Raw genomic sequence first — 17,582 nt, forward strand, 5'->3', positions numbered from 1 at the left:
TTCTGCAGATCCCCTGCACTGTACTAACTGATGAACAAAGAGAGTGTGGAGGTTGCCACAGGAGACGTAGGGCCTGGCCTGGAAGTGGCAGACATCACTTTTGTGTCAGCATTCTACTGGTGAGACGGGCCATGTGCACTGTCTAGATGCAGTGGCCTGGGGAAGTAGTCCACAGGAGAGCAACTAGCTGGGCTCTGCCACATGGTGCAATCGTTTTGTCTCTCTTACTCTACTGTGGACTATTCAAGAACAAAGAATGAGTCATTTATTTTCCTATCCACATTTTTTAGCACGGTATCTGATATATAGTATGTATACCAGAAATGCTCGTTGAATTATATCAAATTCCACGTCGTTTTCTTTCATAAAAATGAAAATGACCTTGTATTCAACACAATGTTTCATAAGTTTGAAATCTTTATATGTGGTATAGTTTTAAAAAGAAAGTCTAAATGCAACTTTTCTCTTGATTATCTTCAAATACCTCATCACATCCACATGTGCTGTAGGCAGTAGTTTCGTGGTCCATTATATCTGCCACACTGATTGTCTTTAATAACAGCTTCAAATTCTGACACGTTGACTCACTTTGTAGATTTTTGAGACTGAGTGCTCTGCAGTTCCGGATTGTCAGCAAAGGAACATCATAATGTTTTTGTTTCATGAAGATTTGTGCCATGCTGTCCCATATATTTGAACAATGTTTGATTTTCAGCATTTTATTCATTAATTTCATGTTGATTTTAAAAATGATTCTGCACTGTCAAAAAAAAAAAGAAAAAGAAAAAGTAATGTTAGTACAGTTAGAGAACGTGTAACATCGCTTTCTTTTCGTGTATGTATTTAAACACTAAATTCGAGTTACCGGTGAGATTGTACTTTTGTAACTTTCTGGGTTGGACTGAGTGTAGAGTTCCCTTTTATGTATGGACTGCCCGCTATTGGAATATACAGAGCGTGACTAATGTAGTATTGTTGTAGAGTGTGACCTTCTGAATCGGTCTTAATTGTTCTGCAACCCTTGGCAAGATTCCTTAGCCTCTCTAAGCCAGTTGCCTGATCTACAGAATTAAAATTACGTTTCAGAGCTGATCGTGTTAAATGGGATCATCTGCATTAAGTGCTGAGAACAATGCCTGGCAGACAGTTAAATTTTAATAAATCATTTTCCTTATTGGCACATCGAGGGCCATTTGAGGTCTCCCAGGGAAGCCTATGTACAAAGAGTGAAGTAAAGCAAAGTCACGCTTTATTCTACTGTGCAGGATGCTAATGAGGTAAGCTGGATCTCTTAGAAAACCTTACCTAAGCTAAATGTAAGCACTGAAAACCCGAGAAGCTAAAATTCCCTGCTCTGTGTATTTTCCACACCCAAACACGAGTCTCAGGTCTCAGCATGCTGATGCGAGGTGGGGCAGAAGAGGACACAACCGAGAGCTTTCGCCCCAGGGCTGGAACGATTGGGCTAGGCCTTCTTAGGGCAGCCTCTCGCCCGTCCTAGGTATTGCATTGCAGGAGATACAAACACGGCGGCCGGGATTCCTGGGAGCGCACCTGGCCAGGGCCCTCGCACACCTATTTAAAAGGTGACCAGTTCAATCCACTCCTCCTTCCTTGGTTTCCCCCCAGGGGCAGGAAGATTTGTAGAGAGCCCTAAACTTTTCTTCATGACCAGCACCCACCCGTCTTCTCTAGTCAACTTAGAAACTTGCATTTTATGCTTGATTTTTAAAATTACACTAACCACGTGTCAGGTAACAGATTACTGGAAGGTGGGGAGACTCCCAGCCCTCCTGCAGGCATTGCTGGTACCGCAGAAAGAGAGCTCCTTGGAGATCGAGATTTTTGATGCTTTTCTTCTATCCTGTATCCCTGATGCCTACAAGAGTGCAGCTTACTAACTGATGTACTGCCTGTACTGATAAGGAGGGTATATTAATAAGATCAGAAATTCTAGACAGTTCAGTAGAGATCTAGAAGTCTTTTTATTTTATATCCTCATACCTCCTGCAGCACTGGCTAGTGTGTGTACAGCCAACGTTATAAAACCCACTCTTTGCAAAAGTCAAGACCTGCACTTCTCTTTCCCTTCGTTTCCCTTGCGACAAAAGTAAAGGCTGGCACAGGAGAAAGAACATATGTTTTGGAACTGTGTGCACCGCTGACCCTGATGACTTGGGCCCTCTACTTTCTCAGCTTCCGCTTCCTCCTCTGCACGAAGAAGGAGATGCGACCTTCTGCAGAGGGTGTCGGGAGACAAGAGACGTGCCTTGTGCTTGGCACCAAGCTGGCACACTTTTAGTCAGTTTGCTTCCTCTAGCCTGGGCTCTCAAAGGAGAAAGACACTTGATGGATAAAAATCCCCCTTGCATGAGGAGCCTGCCTCAGATTTACTTCTCGCCTCCAAAAAATGAAATGGCTTATATGAATGAATGTGGGAAACTGGGGATGAAAAAATCCAACGATCGTGACTGCAACCCCGAACGCACCCTGCACGGCACCCGCACCCTCTCACATCTACTCTGGGGAAAGGATGGAATCTATGGCTTTTTAAAAATTAATTATTTATTTTTGGCTGCGTTGGGTCTTCGTTGCTGCGCGCGGGCTTTCTCTAGTTGCGGCGAGCGGGGGCTACTCTTGGTTGCGGTGCACGGGCTTCTCATTGTGGTGGCTTCTCTTGTTGCAGAGCACGGACTCTAGGCACGTGGGCTTCAGTAGTTGTGGCATGCGGTCTCAGTAGTTGTGTCTCGCGGGCTCTAGAGCACAGGCTCAGTAGTTGTGGCGCACGGGCTTAGTTGCTCCGCGGCATGTGGGATCTTCCCGGACCAGGGCTCGAACCCGTGTCCCCTGAATTGGCAGGCGGATTCTTAACCACTGCGCCTCCAGGGAAGTCCCTGGAATCTATGATTTTTTTAATCAATCTCCCAAACTCTGCCCCATCCCCACTGGAACTCGCGCATACACATCATTCCTAGGAATTCTCAAAGACTAGATAAGTACCTACTGGGACAGAAATTAACTGGTCTACCTTGAAAATTAACTAGATCCTAATCTGTACTAAACAAAAGGCCAGATAGGAGGTTATAAATGCAGAAACGAGCTTGTTTCCGCAGTCAGGTCATGTGCTGTTGTTCCTTGTCTGTGGTGGGTGTTCTTTGGCCTGTCCAGGTTCTTGGTGGGTTTCTCTGTGCTCGGCAGCTGCATGCATTGGTGGAGAGACACCAGCTGGGATTAACCTAGTGAGAGGCTGATACAGCCTCCCCTCGGCAGGTGAGCTATAGCGCACCTGGGCTCAGTGTGGGCATCCCCAGTGGGTCCCCTGTGGATGTATGAAGTTCTCGAGGAGTGAGGCTAGTTCTCAGTAGGGTGGCGTGCTGCATTCCTTTAAAGCACACAGTCCCTATTATAAAGTAGTATATGGCTTTAGGAGACAATAAAAATATTGGACAGGCCTTGAGGAGGGCTTCTCCTGACCCAGTTTGCACCCACAGGGGCACTTACTGTTGGTGGAGATGACCCACCCCCACCTTGTAGACCAGCAACATTCAGCCTGGTGCCCAATACCTACTTACTGCTTGGCGACTTTTATAAGTTATTCAAATCCTTAATATTTTATAACAGATTGCATGTGTAAAGAATTCAGGATTTAGGAAAATTGAATTGTTTGCCCAGAAATATTTTTCTTTTTTTTTAAATTGAAGTGTAATTAATTTACAATGTTGTGTTAGTTTCAGGTGTACAACAAAGTGCTTCAGTCATATATATATATAATTTTTCAGATTCTTTTCCATTGTAGGTTATTACAAGATATTGAATATAATTCCCTGTGCTGTACAGTCGGTTCTTGTTGTTTATCTGTTTTATATACAGGAGTGTGTATCTCTTAATCCTAGAAATATTGTTCTTAAACGATATTTATTTGAATTCATTTAAAGATAGTCCTGTAATTTGAGATATTGAATCGTGACTCACAGTACTTATTTTGCTTTGTCTTTTCAGAAACAAATAAGAAAACAGATGATCCAGAAAAAAAAGAAAAAGGTGAGATTATCAAATCAACAACGTTTCAAGTATACGTAGGGAAAAGTTATTGGATCAATACTCTCCATGAATAACATGATTTTATTTTATATCACTAGTTAAAATAAATTGCCAGTGAGTTTATTATTTCAATGATTTTATCAACAGACATTAATATTCTACACAAACATTAAAAGCTAAGGCTCTGGAGAGAGATTGGCTTCTAATCCTGGTTTTGTCATTCACTGTACGTGCATCTTGAGAATTACTTAGCCTCTGTGCCATAGTTTCCTCTTCTGTGATATGGGAATAATAATAATAGTACCAACTTCTAGCAACTGTTTCCACAATAGTAATTAAGTGAAAATATATGTAAAGTTCTTAAAGCAGTGTCTAGCACAGGGAAAGCACTTAGGAAATGTTAATTATTATTGTCACCTTTGTTGACAACTGTGCTAAGTAGAGAGATCCAAAGATTATTAGAACGTGTTCTTTTTTGAAGGAACTCTGAATTGTTGGAAAGAAAGGCATGCAAACAGTTACATCCATATAGAAAACGTCATCTCTGCCTTCTAAGAACTTATTACAGAGGCATTCTAATAAATTTAAGAATGGAGTAGAATTTTAATTCAACTCTCACAAAGGTTGTTAAACTTAGAGTGAGGAGCTATTAAATTTATAGTTAAATTTATAAATATTATATGGATGATCATAGAATAGTGTTTATACTTTGAATCGGTTGAATGATAAAATTATCAATGATTAAACATTATTGGAGTTTCAGGAATGGCTTTAATTTGTAGTGATAAAAGCAGTGTTTACACTTAAAAGATACAGTTCGCGTAAGGTCCAAGATCTTACTCAGTATGTAAATACTACTTGAGTATATGGAGTTACTGGCCTGTGGCCATTATTTTATAGCCCTTAGGCTGGGAACCAAGCATTTAGCTCATGCATTTTTTTTTTCTGACTGGTTGTTTTTAATTTTATATTAAAGTGGTATACAGGTCTAATTTTTAAAGTGTGACTTATAAAGAAAAACAATATTCTTCTACCCTACTACTCCCTATCCATGAGTCCCATCCCAACATTTTTAGTTGTTTCTTCTAGTACTTCCCTACGCATTTCTTTTTTTTTAATTGAAATATAGTTGATTTACAATGTTGTGTTAATTTCTGCTGTACAGCAAAGTGATTCAGTTATACATTTATATATATTGTTTTTTTAAATATTCTTTTCCATTATGGTTTATCATAGGATATTGAATATAGTTCTCTGTGCTATACAGTAGGACTTTGTTGTTTATTCATTCCATATATAATAGCTTAAATCTGCTAACCCCAACCTACCAATTCATCTCTCCCCCAACCCCCTTTCCCTTGGCAACCACAAGTCTGTTCTTTATGTCCGTGAGTCTGTTTCTGTTTCATAGATAGGTTCATTTGTGTCATATTTTAGATTCCGCATTTAAGTGCTATCATATGGTATTGGTCTTTCTTTTTCTGACTTCACTTAGTATGATAATCTCTAGTTGCATCCATGTTGCTGCAAATGGCATTATTTCATTCTTTTGTATGGCTGAGTAGTATTCCATTGTATATATGTACTACTCCATTGTATATATGTACTACATCTTTATCCATATATCTGTGAATGGACATTTAGGTTGTCCTAAATAATGCACCTATGCATTTCTAAATAACTTCTGAATTCCGCAATTTTCTCCTCCATATTGGAAACCGTTGGCTGGCTTTTATGTATAGATGACTGGGATTTCACCTGATCATCTACTCACACAAGCTCTCCCCCATCTTCCACTATATTCATTACTTACTCTGTTGGGTAGTGATGACTACTAAGGAGAAAAGACAAAGCAGAGAGGAGGGTATCAGCAGATTTTGATAGAACTGATCACTTCCTGTCCTCCGGAACACTTCCTTCCCTTGGCCTGCAAGATGCCACAGTCTCCTGACTTTCCTCCTATCTCTACTGTTTGCTTTTTCCCAGCCTCTTTGGGTGGTTGCTCCTTTTCACCCCGACCATCAAGCATTGGAGGCTCCAGGATCAGTCCTCAGAGTGGGTCTCCATCTACACACACTCCCTTGATGATCCCATCAAATCTCATGGCTTTAAATATGTCTTTATGACAAAGACTACTGCTTTAACTGCAGGCTGGGTCTCTTCCCTGAACGCTAGACAGGTATGTCCAGCTGTCTGCCTGATGGCTACCTGGTGCCCTCAGTTGGGTATCAAATAATCGCAAAAACTTAAAAGGTATGAAACGGAACTCCTGACCTTCCCCTGAAAATACACTCCTCCTACAAATCATCTTCTCTCTCCCGCCTCCCTGTCATTCCATCAGCAAACCCTGTCCTCTCTTCCGAATGGATCCCGAATCCAGCTACTTCCTGCCACCTTCCCCCGTCTACCACCTGGGTCCCAGCTGCCACCATCTCTTGCCTGATTATTTCACTTGCCTCCTAACTGGCCTTCCTTTGTCTCTATAATCTTTCTCAATTCAGTAGCCACAGTGACCCTTTTCAAACCTAGGTCGTATCATGTTGCTCACATGCCTCCAGCCTCTTCACATCTTCCGCGGGGTAAAACCGAAGTCCTTTCCAGTGGTTTACAGACCTCACACATCGGGTTCTCACTCTCGGAAGGTCTCTGAGGAGGTTAATGATGTGCTCAAGGCCGCTGTGGGAAGACTTGGCTAAGAGCACTCCAAGCAGAGAACAGTCTGTGCAAAGGTCCTGAGGCGGGAGTGAAGGCCTGAGAAGCTGGAGCACCCCTAACAAGCTGAGAGTGCGTGCAGGGCACTTGGAGAGAAAGTCAGGGGCCAGACCATGGCAGAGTCAGGACGGGTTTCTTCATGCAGTGGGGCACCATGCCCAGCCCATGCAAGTGCCTGTGCAGAGCAGAGCCTTTCCACTTCACACTCTGACTGGTTTGCTTCCGGGAGGCTCACTCCAGCACCTTCTTGCAGAGGTAGAGACGGGAGGGTGGGTTGTGGAGGTCACTTATTTCCGACATAAGCAGGGACAAACCCTGCTCCAGACGCCGTGCACAGCGTTCCTGTGACCTCAGGCTGCTCACTCTGCAGGGGTCCGTTTCCTCCCTGGGGCTGCATGTCCCTCTGCACTGCCCGGTTCCCTCTGGTACCCTTTGCGCAGCTTCACCCTCCCGGGGTTCTGAGCCTAAAGCGATCTTTCCGGCGGCCTGGGAGGTGGGCTCCCTTGGCTATTTCTTCATGGAACCTGTGGAGAGAAGCCGCAGCAGCTTCACCTGGCCGGCTTCTCACTCTCCATCGTGCAGAACTTATATATTAATACCTATACCAGTACCAACCGAGGGGTGTTGGCAACTGAAGTCTTTTATTGATTGTGACATCCAGGAAGAGTCTTAGGATTAAAAGACGTAATGAGTCATTGTTACCCCAGATTCACTGAAAATCCTATTTGAGCAAATTGTCAGCTTTGGGAATTCCATCCGTTTTTTACTCGCATAGATTCATACAGTGCTGTTAACTGGGAGGGCAGAGGGAAGGGGAAATATTCCATTTCTGGAATATGTGGTGAAAAAACTGAATGTTTTAATAGCCAGACATTAATTTCATAATAATAGAAATGGAGATTTTTTAAAATGGTAATTGTAAATTTGTCTCAGGATGAACCATTAGGTTGTCTAATTTTCTACTGCATTATCTCCCTCAAGTTCTTTATCAAAGAACTGCGGATGAGAGGGGGAAGATATTATTTTTACTTAGAATTAATAATTATATGATCCTTTTCTTTTAGAGAATCAGGTTTAGTATATTTTGATAGAGTCATAGGTTTGGAATAGGGCTCATTCCAAAACAGGCCCTCTTTGGAGATGCCAGCTTCTTAAATTGAATCAGATTATTTACATCTGTTTTAGCTAAAATTGCTATATCAGTTTCTCCCCACTGGATGTCATCTCTTCCCACACATTCCATATTCCACACCCACAGAATGGAAGTGTGAGCAACACAACAATGGCTTATGAAATGTCCAGTTCAAACAGTTATTTTTATTCATCCATTTATTCAGTACATATTGAGTACCTGCTATGTGCCAGGCCCTGTTTTAGGCACTGGGGCTAAAACATTCAATAAAAACAAAGTCCCAGTTCTCGTGGTACTTATATTTTAGTGTATGTGTATGTAGGGAAGTATATAATTTAAAAAAAATAGAATATAATATGCAGTGATAAGTATGAAAAGGAATATAAAACAGGAAAAGAGTACAGAGAATGACAGTGGGCTGGGGTGTTGCTCTGCTGATAGGCCTCTTGGACAGTGACATTTGGAGATGCAAGATGCAAGGGCATGAGCTCTGCAGCCACCTGGGAGAAGTGAGTTCCAAGGGTGGAATATGAATATGAAAAACATGTTCATAGTCCCTCGGGGAGGTGTGCTTAGCACGTGTGAGGATTAGTAAGGAGGCCAGTGGGGCAGGTGAGGAATATGAAGGGAGAGAGAGAGGAGGGGGTGAGATCAGAGGGGCTATAGGGTCCAAATCACATAAAGCTTTGAAGAAGGGCTTTGAATATGATCTCAAGTGAGGTGGGAAACCATTGGGAGATTCTGAGAAGAAGATTGATATGATCTGCTTTATATTTCAAAAGGCTCATTCTGGATGTAGGGATGCAAAATTAGAAGCAGGGAGGCCACTTAGAAGATGCTTGCAGTGGTCCGGGCATGAGATGGTGACAACTGGGATTAGGATGTGGGGTAGATGTGGTGAGCGGTGGTTAGATTCTGCATATATTCCCATGTGAGGTCTGTAGGATTTGCTAATGGTTAGGATATGGGGTATGAGAGAAAGGAGTCAAAAGTGACTTCTTAAAAAGTTGTGCGTTAACAGATTCATTGAACGTTAAAAGTATGCAATGTGTTACTGATTTAATACATGTCAAATGTCAGTTATTAGAACAGGATTTGTGAGCCTTTAAAGAAATTTGAGGAGCAACAGAATATACCCGTGCCTGCAAAAAGGGAATGTGCTTTTGCATGTGTTTGTATGTCTGTGTGTGTGTGTGTGTTAGATAAAACTGCTTCTGGATCAGGGTCTTTTCCAGAAATTCTCCTTTGATTTAGATTAATATTTAATGTCCCACTATATTATTCATTACAATTAAGGATATGCTTACTCACTATATTTTGTGAACGTCTTTAAGAAGGCATTTAAAGATTTCCTGGTTACTATTTGTGTTCTTTTAAAAGTAATAGTGCCTCAACAAAACACCAGATGGCACTAGAAAACAAGTCACATTTACACTAACAAATGACATTTTTTATGCAACTTAGAGAAAAGGCTGGGATGGCTATATTACTGCCCTTAAATCAGCTTAATGCAACCAGTACCTCATATGGATATTTCTGAGTTTTCTGTGATCATAAGGAAAATAGAGAGAGAGCCAACAAGGGCAATAATCAAGCCTAATTAAGAAGTTTTCATGTTTTTAAAATATCAATATGTCTATCTCTATGAAGTTTTTCCTGGGATTCTTACAACTGTATATAACATATTTGAGCAAAAACGGAGAACATTGCCCTGAGGATTAAAAACTAGACTCCTCACGGCAGCACCTAAAGCATCTTGGGATCTGGCTCCTGCTTATGTCTTTCCTCTGTTCAAAATGCGCTTCCTTGACTCCCCACTTCACAGTCACAAACTCCTGTTCCTCAGAACTGAGCTTAGTGATGACCTCTGCCAGGAAGCCTTCCCTGACTACACCCCCATCTCCTACCCCAGGCTAGAAGATGTACTTCTCCTCTCTGTTTCCAAGAAACCTCGTGTGTCAGATTTTTGACATGTATTTTGAGTTTTCCCCTTAATTTTTAGACACACACACAAAAAACTTCTTAAGGGTGGGAACCATGACCTCCCCACCCTTGTATTAGTCAGGGTTCTCCAGAGAAAGAGAACCAATAGTGTGTGTGTGTGTGTGTGTGTGTGTGTGTTTAGAAAGAAACACAGACACAGAGAGATGTATTTTAGGGAACTGGCTCATGACATTGTATAGGCAGCGAGTCTAAAATCTGCAGGCAGGCAAACTGGAGACCCAGAAGAGAGTTGATGTTATACCTCAAGGCCAAAGACATTCTGGAGGCAGAATTCCCTCTTTCTTGGTGGGTGGGGAGGGGTGTCAGTCTTTTTCTTTGGGCCTCCAACTGATTGGATGAGGCCCACTGACATTATGCAGAAAAATCTGCTTTACTCAAAGTCGACTGATTGAAATGTTAGTCTCATCTAAAAAATATCTTCTCATATAAAAAAATACCTTCACAGCAACATCCAGATAAGTTTGACCAAATATCTGGGTACCATAGCCTGGTTAATTTGATGCATAAAATTAACCATTACATCTCTCCAGTGGCAATTAACCATTACATAGTAGGAGCTGAATAAAATAGTTGTAGTATGAAAAAATGTGGTTAATTCCATTTCCTTTGATTGCCTCTTCATCTGATGGTGATAATATGAGATGCAAATAGCCTAAATGGTGGGCAGAGAGAATTATGAACAGAATATCCAAGTATGAATGAACTTTGTGTCTACAATGTACTATATCTCAAGTTATTTTCACATAGTTTCTCATGTAATCCTTATCAAAAAGATCTTGTGAATTAAGTATTTTTTAGCCATTATTTCAAGTATTTTTTTTTCTTCTTTCTCTCTTCACTACTTCTGGTATTCCAGTTAGTTACATGTTGGACTGCATGATACTGTCCCACAGGTTTTGAACCTTCGTTCATTTTTTTCCTATGTATTGCATAATTTCTATTGCTCTATCTTTAAGTTCAGTGATTCTTTCTTTTGCCATTTCAAATCTGCTGTTGAGTCCATCTAGTTAAAATTTCATTCCAGCTACTGTGCTTTTCAGCTCTAGATTTCCAATTGCTTCTTTTTTATAGTTTCCATTTCACCGTCAAGATTTTGTATCTGTTCACTCATTAATACCTTGTTTTTCTGCAATTCTTTGTACTCATTTATAATCACTGATTTGAAGTGTTTTTCTAATAAACCTGATATTTGGGCACACTCAAAGGCACTTGCTATTGACTGCTTTTTTGTGTCCTGATCATGAGTCAGGCGAGTCCGTTTTCTTTGCATGTCTAGTAATTTTTGGTCAGAAGCTGGATTGTGTATGTTATATGTTGTAGCAACTCTGGAATTTGTTTTGCTTTTTCTGGGAGTTGTTGGTGTCTAGTACACAGTTAATTTGCTTGGGCTCAAACGGAAAAAATCTGTCTCCCCTGCAGTAGGAAGCAACTACTGCCTCTGCTTAGGTTTTTTGGCTTCTAACTGCTGTTTTTAAGTCTAGCCCTCTGGTGGGTGGCGGTCGAGGTGCCCTGTGCCTGCATAATTTACTGGTCTGCTGAAGATTTGGGCAGGATTCATACTCAGATTTCGGGGCTTGCTTCTGGGATTTCCCTTTGCATGTGGGATTCCGGTTCTAAGTTTCCGGTTGCTTTGCCAGCGCTACCTTCTGCCCAAGTTATATCTCAAGCCAGGAGGACATCTATTTTCTGCTACTCGAACTGTGTGTGTATTGAGAAATGTATTCAGGCAAGACACAACAAACTTACGGATTTCACCAGAAGCAGTTATGTTTTTTGAAGATCGATTTCTGCCATGGTTTGCCTCCACGAACACTCCCAAGGATTCTTGCCTCCTAGCATTCATGCCTCTCTGTAGTTCTCTCTTCACTGCATAGGGCGAAACTGTGTGACCCAGAGGGTATTGCAGAAATGACAGAGTGTGACTTCCAAGGCTAGGTCATAACAGACATTGCAGCTTCTACCTTGCTTTCCTTTGGGTACTTGCTCTGGGGGAAACCAGTTGCCATGTTATGAGAATACACAAGCAGCCCTTTAGGCAGGTCTGTGGAGCGAGGAACTTGTGTAAGATAATAAATGTTTATGGTTGTTGCAAGCTGCTGAGTTTGGGGGTGGTTTGTTTTGCAGTCATGTGTAACGAATGCATCCTCTTCGAGTTTCTGCTTGCTTTTTCACCAGCCTCCCTGGGGTTACCCATGAAGATGGAAAGTTAACCATCAGCCAGGGATTTGGGCAGAGTTTACTCTCAGGATCTCGGTCCTTCTGTGGCTCTCCTGCTTCCAACATTTCTCCTTTAAATTTCTATCTGCTCTGTCGCTCTGAAGGCCACCATCCGCACCCTTCAGTGAGGAAGGACACTGCCCATGCAAGAAAACCACAAACTCATCATTCTTACCCAATGTAGAAACAATCTTTCAAGAGTAAACTCTTCTATTTTTAAGTTTCTCCCTGTCTTTAGTCATGTTCTAGTGCCTTCAAATAATTGTTTTAATGTTTCAGCGATATTTCATTGATTTAATGAGTGAAATATAGAGTACTAACACTCTGAATGTTGACGAAGCTGGATATCTCCAACCCATTCTGGATTCCCTTACTGTGAACTGCCTCTTCGTATTTTAGTTAAAAAGTTTTTTCTTGTTGATTTTCAGTGGTTTCATTTGTATTACTGATATTAACCCCTTGTTGGATTTTGTATTACCAAAATATTTTCCCAATTGGTTTTTAATCTATTAACTTCATGTACAATGCCTTACAGGTACATAATGGTTGGGATAAATGAGTGTATGAATGAATACGTGAGAGAATGGCATTCTCTGGTCTGGTTTGGTACCTTGAACAGGTCTAACAATATCACCGTGCTTTCATATACTTTGCCATTATAAAATAATAAAATACGTACAGAAACATCGGACAACCTTGATTCAGATGACTTTGTTTTTGGGAGCTTGGGAAGAGTGAGGCAAAGAATAAATTCTTCCAGCAAAGGATTTATTCATTATCTTATTGAGATAAGAACTGTAGTTTCTGACTGTGGAGACACCTGTCATCAAGCTTCAATTATTTGGTCTCTTAGGGTCCTTTTCATTGATGTACATGGGCTTGACCAAGTCATCACTGCCTTAAACTCAGTTCCTGCACGGTCAGTGTATGTAGGTCTTCTGTCTTTTAGCTGTCGATTGGAGGTGCTTTGGTTCATTGTCTTTAGCAGTCCCTAAAACACAGTAAGTTTTTCATTATTAGTACCACAACCCATTTAGATGTAGCGTAGGCTGGTGGTTCAGTTCAGGCCACACCACTGTGGCTTCAGAATTTTCCCTTAATGTAGAAGAGCAATGTAGCAATAGCACACTTAAACCAACTCAGGGCAAAGCTTTGAAAAAACAATCTCCCTCCCACCCTTGCAGCTGTGAAAAGACATTATGAGATAACTGCTGTTGGAGATTTATTATAGTCATTACATTCAACAGCTACAGTAGTTTTAGTGGTTCCTAAAATATACCAGCAGTTATTGTCTGATTACTTCTCCAGATAAGTTAATTATAGGAGATTTCTGACTCTCATACAAGTCTGATTTAGAGAGAAGTTTAATTACAGCAATTTTAGTGATTTCAATAAGCTCAGCATATATTACCAGTCTCAGCAAGTGAAGTAGAGGTTTTTAGCTGTGTTGAAATACACACTTGCTTTGTTTTTATTTTTCATTTCATGATTTTTAACTGTATTGTAGTACGAGTGATAATTCAGGCACATGTTTCCACTAGAGTGGATCTCCAGTCAAATACACCGCAGGACAATAATAGCAAATTCTTTGTTATCATTAAAATCCCATTCTAATGTTTCCCATTGAACACTCAACATTTTACAATGCTCATTTCTGTAATGATTGTGACAACATGAGCAGGGAAGAAAAATAGATTTCTTAAGGAAAAAACTCAGATATTAGTGTGTTTTAAAATTATCATTAGGATCTAAATTTTCTTTTAACTGATGGGAAATGAGACTCTGTCTTTGAATCGGAATAATCCATTTTTTGTGTATTAACACATTGTCTATTTGTATACCGAAGCATATTAAAGAGTGACATATTAGCTGCATATGCACAAGCAAGCTTAAAACTAAGCTTTCAAAAAATGTGCCATAAAAAGACAGTGCTGTTGGTAGTTGAATATATTCATTTACTTAAACAAGACTTCAAATTGGAGAGTGCTTTAGTTTGAAAAACGTTATTACTGAAAATTACCTCAGTCTGATTACAGAGTTCTTCCTCACAGCATTTTTCATTCTTCTGATATAATGGTGAATTGTACTGACATTTACAGCGGTAATTCTTGCCACATGTTTATATTTTTCATTAAAAAATCAAATATGTGTTGACAACAGAAAGTATTAGTAATAGTGCAAATAAATCAAATCCTTTCTGTTTCAGTTTGGATGATTTGATTACATTCTGCCTGGGAAGCTGGTCTATTTATCCCTAGCACCATGTCAGTCGTGCTTTTCTCCTTTGCTAGAATGTTCTTTCTACTTTATCTACTTAGATCCTGCAGCCCTTTGCTGTTATTGAGGCTGCTCCGCAGTGGCACAGAGCAGCATGGCAGTGGCTGGAGCCTGAGGTCAGGCAGACACTCAGGAAAGTTAGGCACAAGCAGCAGGTGGTGTCGGAAGGCCATCCAGTAGGCAACAGGCAGATGTATCTTAGGAATGGGGAGAAGCCGCTAACTACCACAGGGGTTCGGGAAAAGACCACAAGAAAGGCTGCGAGTGGGAGGATGTGTGCTGACAGAATATTTTCACATAGAGGAGGAGCACTGAAATTCCCCAGAGGCCCTGGCATAGGGCAGAGCCCACCGCCAGCCGTGCCATGGACTCTTAGGAGCTGGTCCAGGGTGATGGCAGCAGGGCACGAGGGACATCAGCGACACTCAAGGTTTATCAGCTGCCTGAATGCTTTTATTTAACCCCCCGCTGTCCTGCTGGCCCTCCATCCAGAACATTGGAAGCTGGTATATGGATAATGAACCGCTACTGAAACCAGGGATGCACTTAAACACAACTCGCTTCCGTGTAGGCAGCGGTGTATAATGCAGCATTTCTCAGCCCCGCCTCCACGTTAGCGTCACGTGTGGGAGTTTTCAGAAAATGCCCTGGGTCCCACTCCCAGATGCTGTGATTTCCTGCCTCTGGAACAGTCATCGTAATGAGCAGTCATGTTGAGAAGTACTAGGTAAGGCATGCTGATTACCTGGTCAGCTTGGTCTGTGCACCAGGATCCTCTTAACTCAAACTTTTTCACTGGGTCCACTTGGTTCCGATACCATTCCTTGATAATATTTGAATCCAGTTTGAAGGGACTCTTTAATAAAATATAAAGACAACAAAAGGATTATCTGAGAGGAGCTGAACCTATACTATGGGAAGAACTATCTTAAGTTTATTAAACAGCTCTCCTAAAGATAAATATACGAGCCACAAATGGTAAGCAGACCTCTCACCAGCGGTGCAGGTCTGAGAACTGGCTGCTTCCTCATTGTGGCGTTGGTAGGATACTGAGCTGGGCAGGGTGTCTGTGTCTGAATTTGGTTTTGGACCCTTTTCCTCTTTCGCGGCTCATGTTCCGTCTCATCTGCAAACCCTCTTCTCACCTCACATGGGCCCATTCCTTTGCTAAACCTTGCAAATTTAAATCGGGACTAAGAGAAAAATGTTAACAAATTCTCAGTCGCCATCTACCCACACTCGAACTTCAGGTATTAAAGAACAATGACGCTTTCCTAAGTCTAGCTTTTTCTGTTACCACTAGTTACTATCGCACTGATGTCAGCAAATGTTGGAAGCAAGTTCAGCCCTTCCAGCGCTGCACAGATGCCAGCTGGGAAGACACTGACTGCCTCTCTGGCCTTTGACTAGGAGAGACCCACTTCCAGGCAGACTGTGCTCAAGCCCTCTGGCCCTACTGTCCTCTTCCTCCACCCGGCTGCAGCAGACAGGGGCAGAAACCGCCCTCTTTGGGATTTTTTTGCTGTTTAACTAATGTAACCCTCATCATGTGCAGGTTATAAAACATCTGGGGACCTAGGACATATCATTGATTGAAGATAGGTTCCTATATGGGATGAAGACGTTTGGGGAAAAATATAAACCTAATAATAGAGAGCAAATATACTCCACTATTTTGACTCATGCTTTGCCCTCTCCTGATGGGGCCCGGCTGTGCTTTACACACAGAAGCTGCTCAGCGTTGTACGGTTCCTTGCCGTGGATGCATTCTGGGATGGCCAGGGAGAACTTTTTAAAAACTCTTTTCTGTTAAAGTCATAAAAAAACATCACTGAGGTAGTTAAAGGAATCCATTTCATACATCCTCCAAATTGTTCACTACTAGAGATATTAACCATTTAAGGCAAATGTGCAGCAACTTATATTGTAAATTCTAAACTTATTTCAGATCATAAGTACATTTGTCCACCTGATTATGGTAGAATCAGAGAACACTGATTTTGCCTTTGAGTTAATTTTTAAGAAGTCAGCTCATGTGGATGAAAGGAGTAAGGGTAGGAACTGCATATATCCTAATACATTTCTTTTACCGGAGATTCACTTGTGTTGGGTGAAGGTATGGTCCCAGTCCACCCCTATGTGTGTTGACTTCTTAAGGAACGAGCATGGGAACTGAGTCAAGGGACAACAGCTTCTAGTTAAGAGGGATGATTCATTAAATCAACCAGTGTTCCAGCTTTGTTTGTTTGCCATGCTCTGTGGAGTGCCCTGAAAATAAAGCAAATAAAATAAAGCAAACAATATAAGGAGGCAGAGGTTATGAGCAAGACGCGGTGGGAACACCAAGGAGGGAGTAAGTCACTGCTGGGGGTGGGAGGGTAGGGTGGAAAGAACGGACGTCTTCATAGAGGATGACATTTGGGCTGGTCCTCAGTTAGCGAACAAGGGGTGTATCCGTGCAGTTCTCTTCGCATAGACCTGAGAATTCAGAAACCTAAGTGTTTTTAATGACAGGGATGATGGGTTAAGAAAAGCAACTCCTAGGTGCTTCTGCACACAGCCAGATCATCTTAACTCCAAGAGCAGTGCTACTAGGGTATCACGGGAATGCTGTCTGTGAAACGCTTGACGTTGATCAGAGCCCCATTTTGAAACTTGACAACTGCTACTTGGGGGGAAAATGATCATAATTCTTTTTTTAAAAATATCCAGTGATTTTTAAAGTACTTTCCTTTGTTTCTTCAATACCATTGATGGTACCTTTTGTTTGTTCCTTTCCTGGTTCACCAAATAGATTAAATTAGAGCCTATTTCTAGAACTATTTATGTATTATTTATCTGGAGCTTTCAGGGTCAGTTAGCTACCATGATTATATAATATCAACTCTGCTCAAGGTGGAAGTAGCATTAACTGCAAATTATAGCTTCTGCGTAAAACTAATGAACTTGGGTGAGCTTTTTATTTCGTTGCCTTGTCACTTTGATTCATACTGCATCTTGCTTTTTAACTGCTTCCATGAACCCCATGTGCTTTCCTTCTGCCTCGGGTGTTAAAGCTTTATTAACACTGCTTTGGAAAACAGCTAACTAAGAAAGCTAAATGCTTAAGGGATTTATTATAAAACTCAGTCGTGCCATTAATTGCTGGGGTAAAATAATGTATTCAGCAAGGAAGCAAGTTCCTGCTTCTCCCATGTGT

At 41.4% G+C, this 17,582-nt stretch overlaps 1 protein-coding gene across 1 annotated transcript in view; it reads left to right on the top strand.

The window, feature by feature from the left end:
* The window catches only part of ASPH (aspartate beta-hydroxylase), a 220,265-nt gene that overhangs the window by 107,578 nt on the left and 95,105 nt on the right, over positions 1-17,582 (top strand). The window contains 1 exon segment of the mRNA XM_036830432.1: positions 4,000-4,041. Within this exon segment, the coding sequence (XP_036686327.1) occupies positions 4,000-4,041 (42 nt within the window).

This window comes from Balaenoptera musculus, chromosome 17 (genome assembly GCF_009873245.2).
Source record: "Balaenoptera musculus isolate JJ_BM4_2016_0621 chromosome 17, mBalMus1.pri.v3, whole genome shotgun sequence".
NCBI lineage: Eukaryota > Metazoa > Chordata > Mammalia > Artiodactyla > Balaenopteridae > Balaenoptera > Balaenoptera musculus.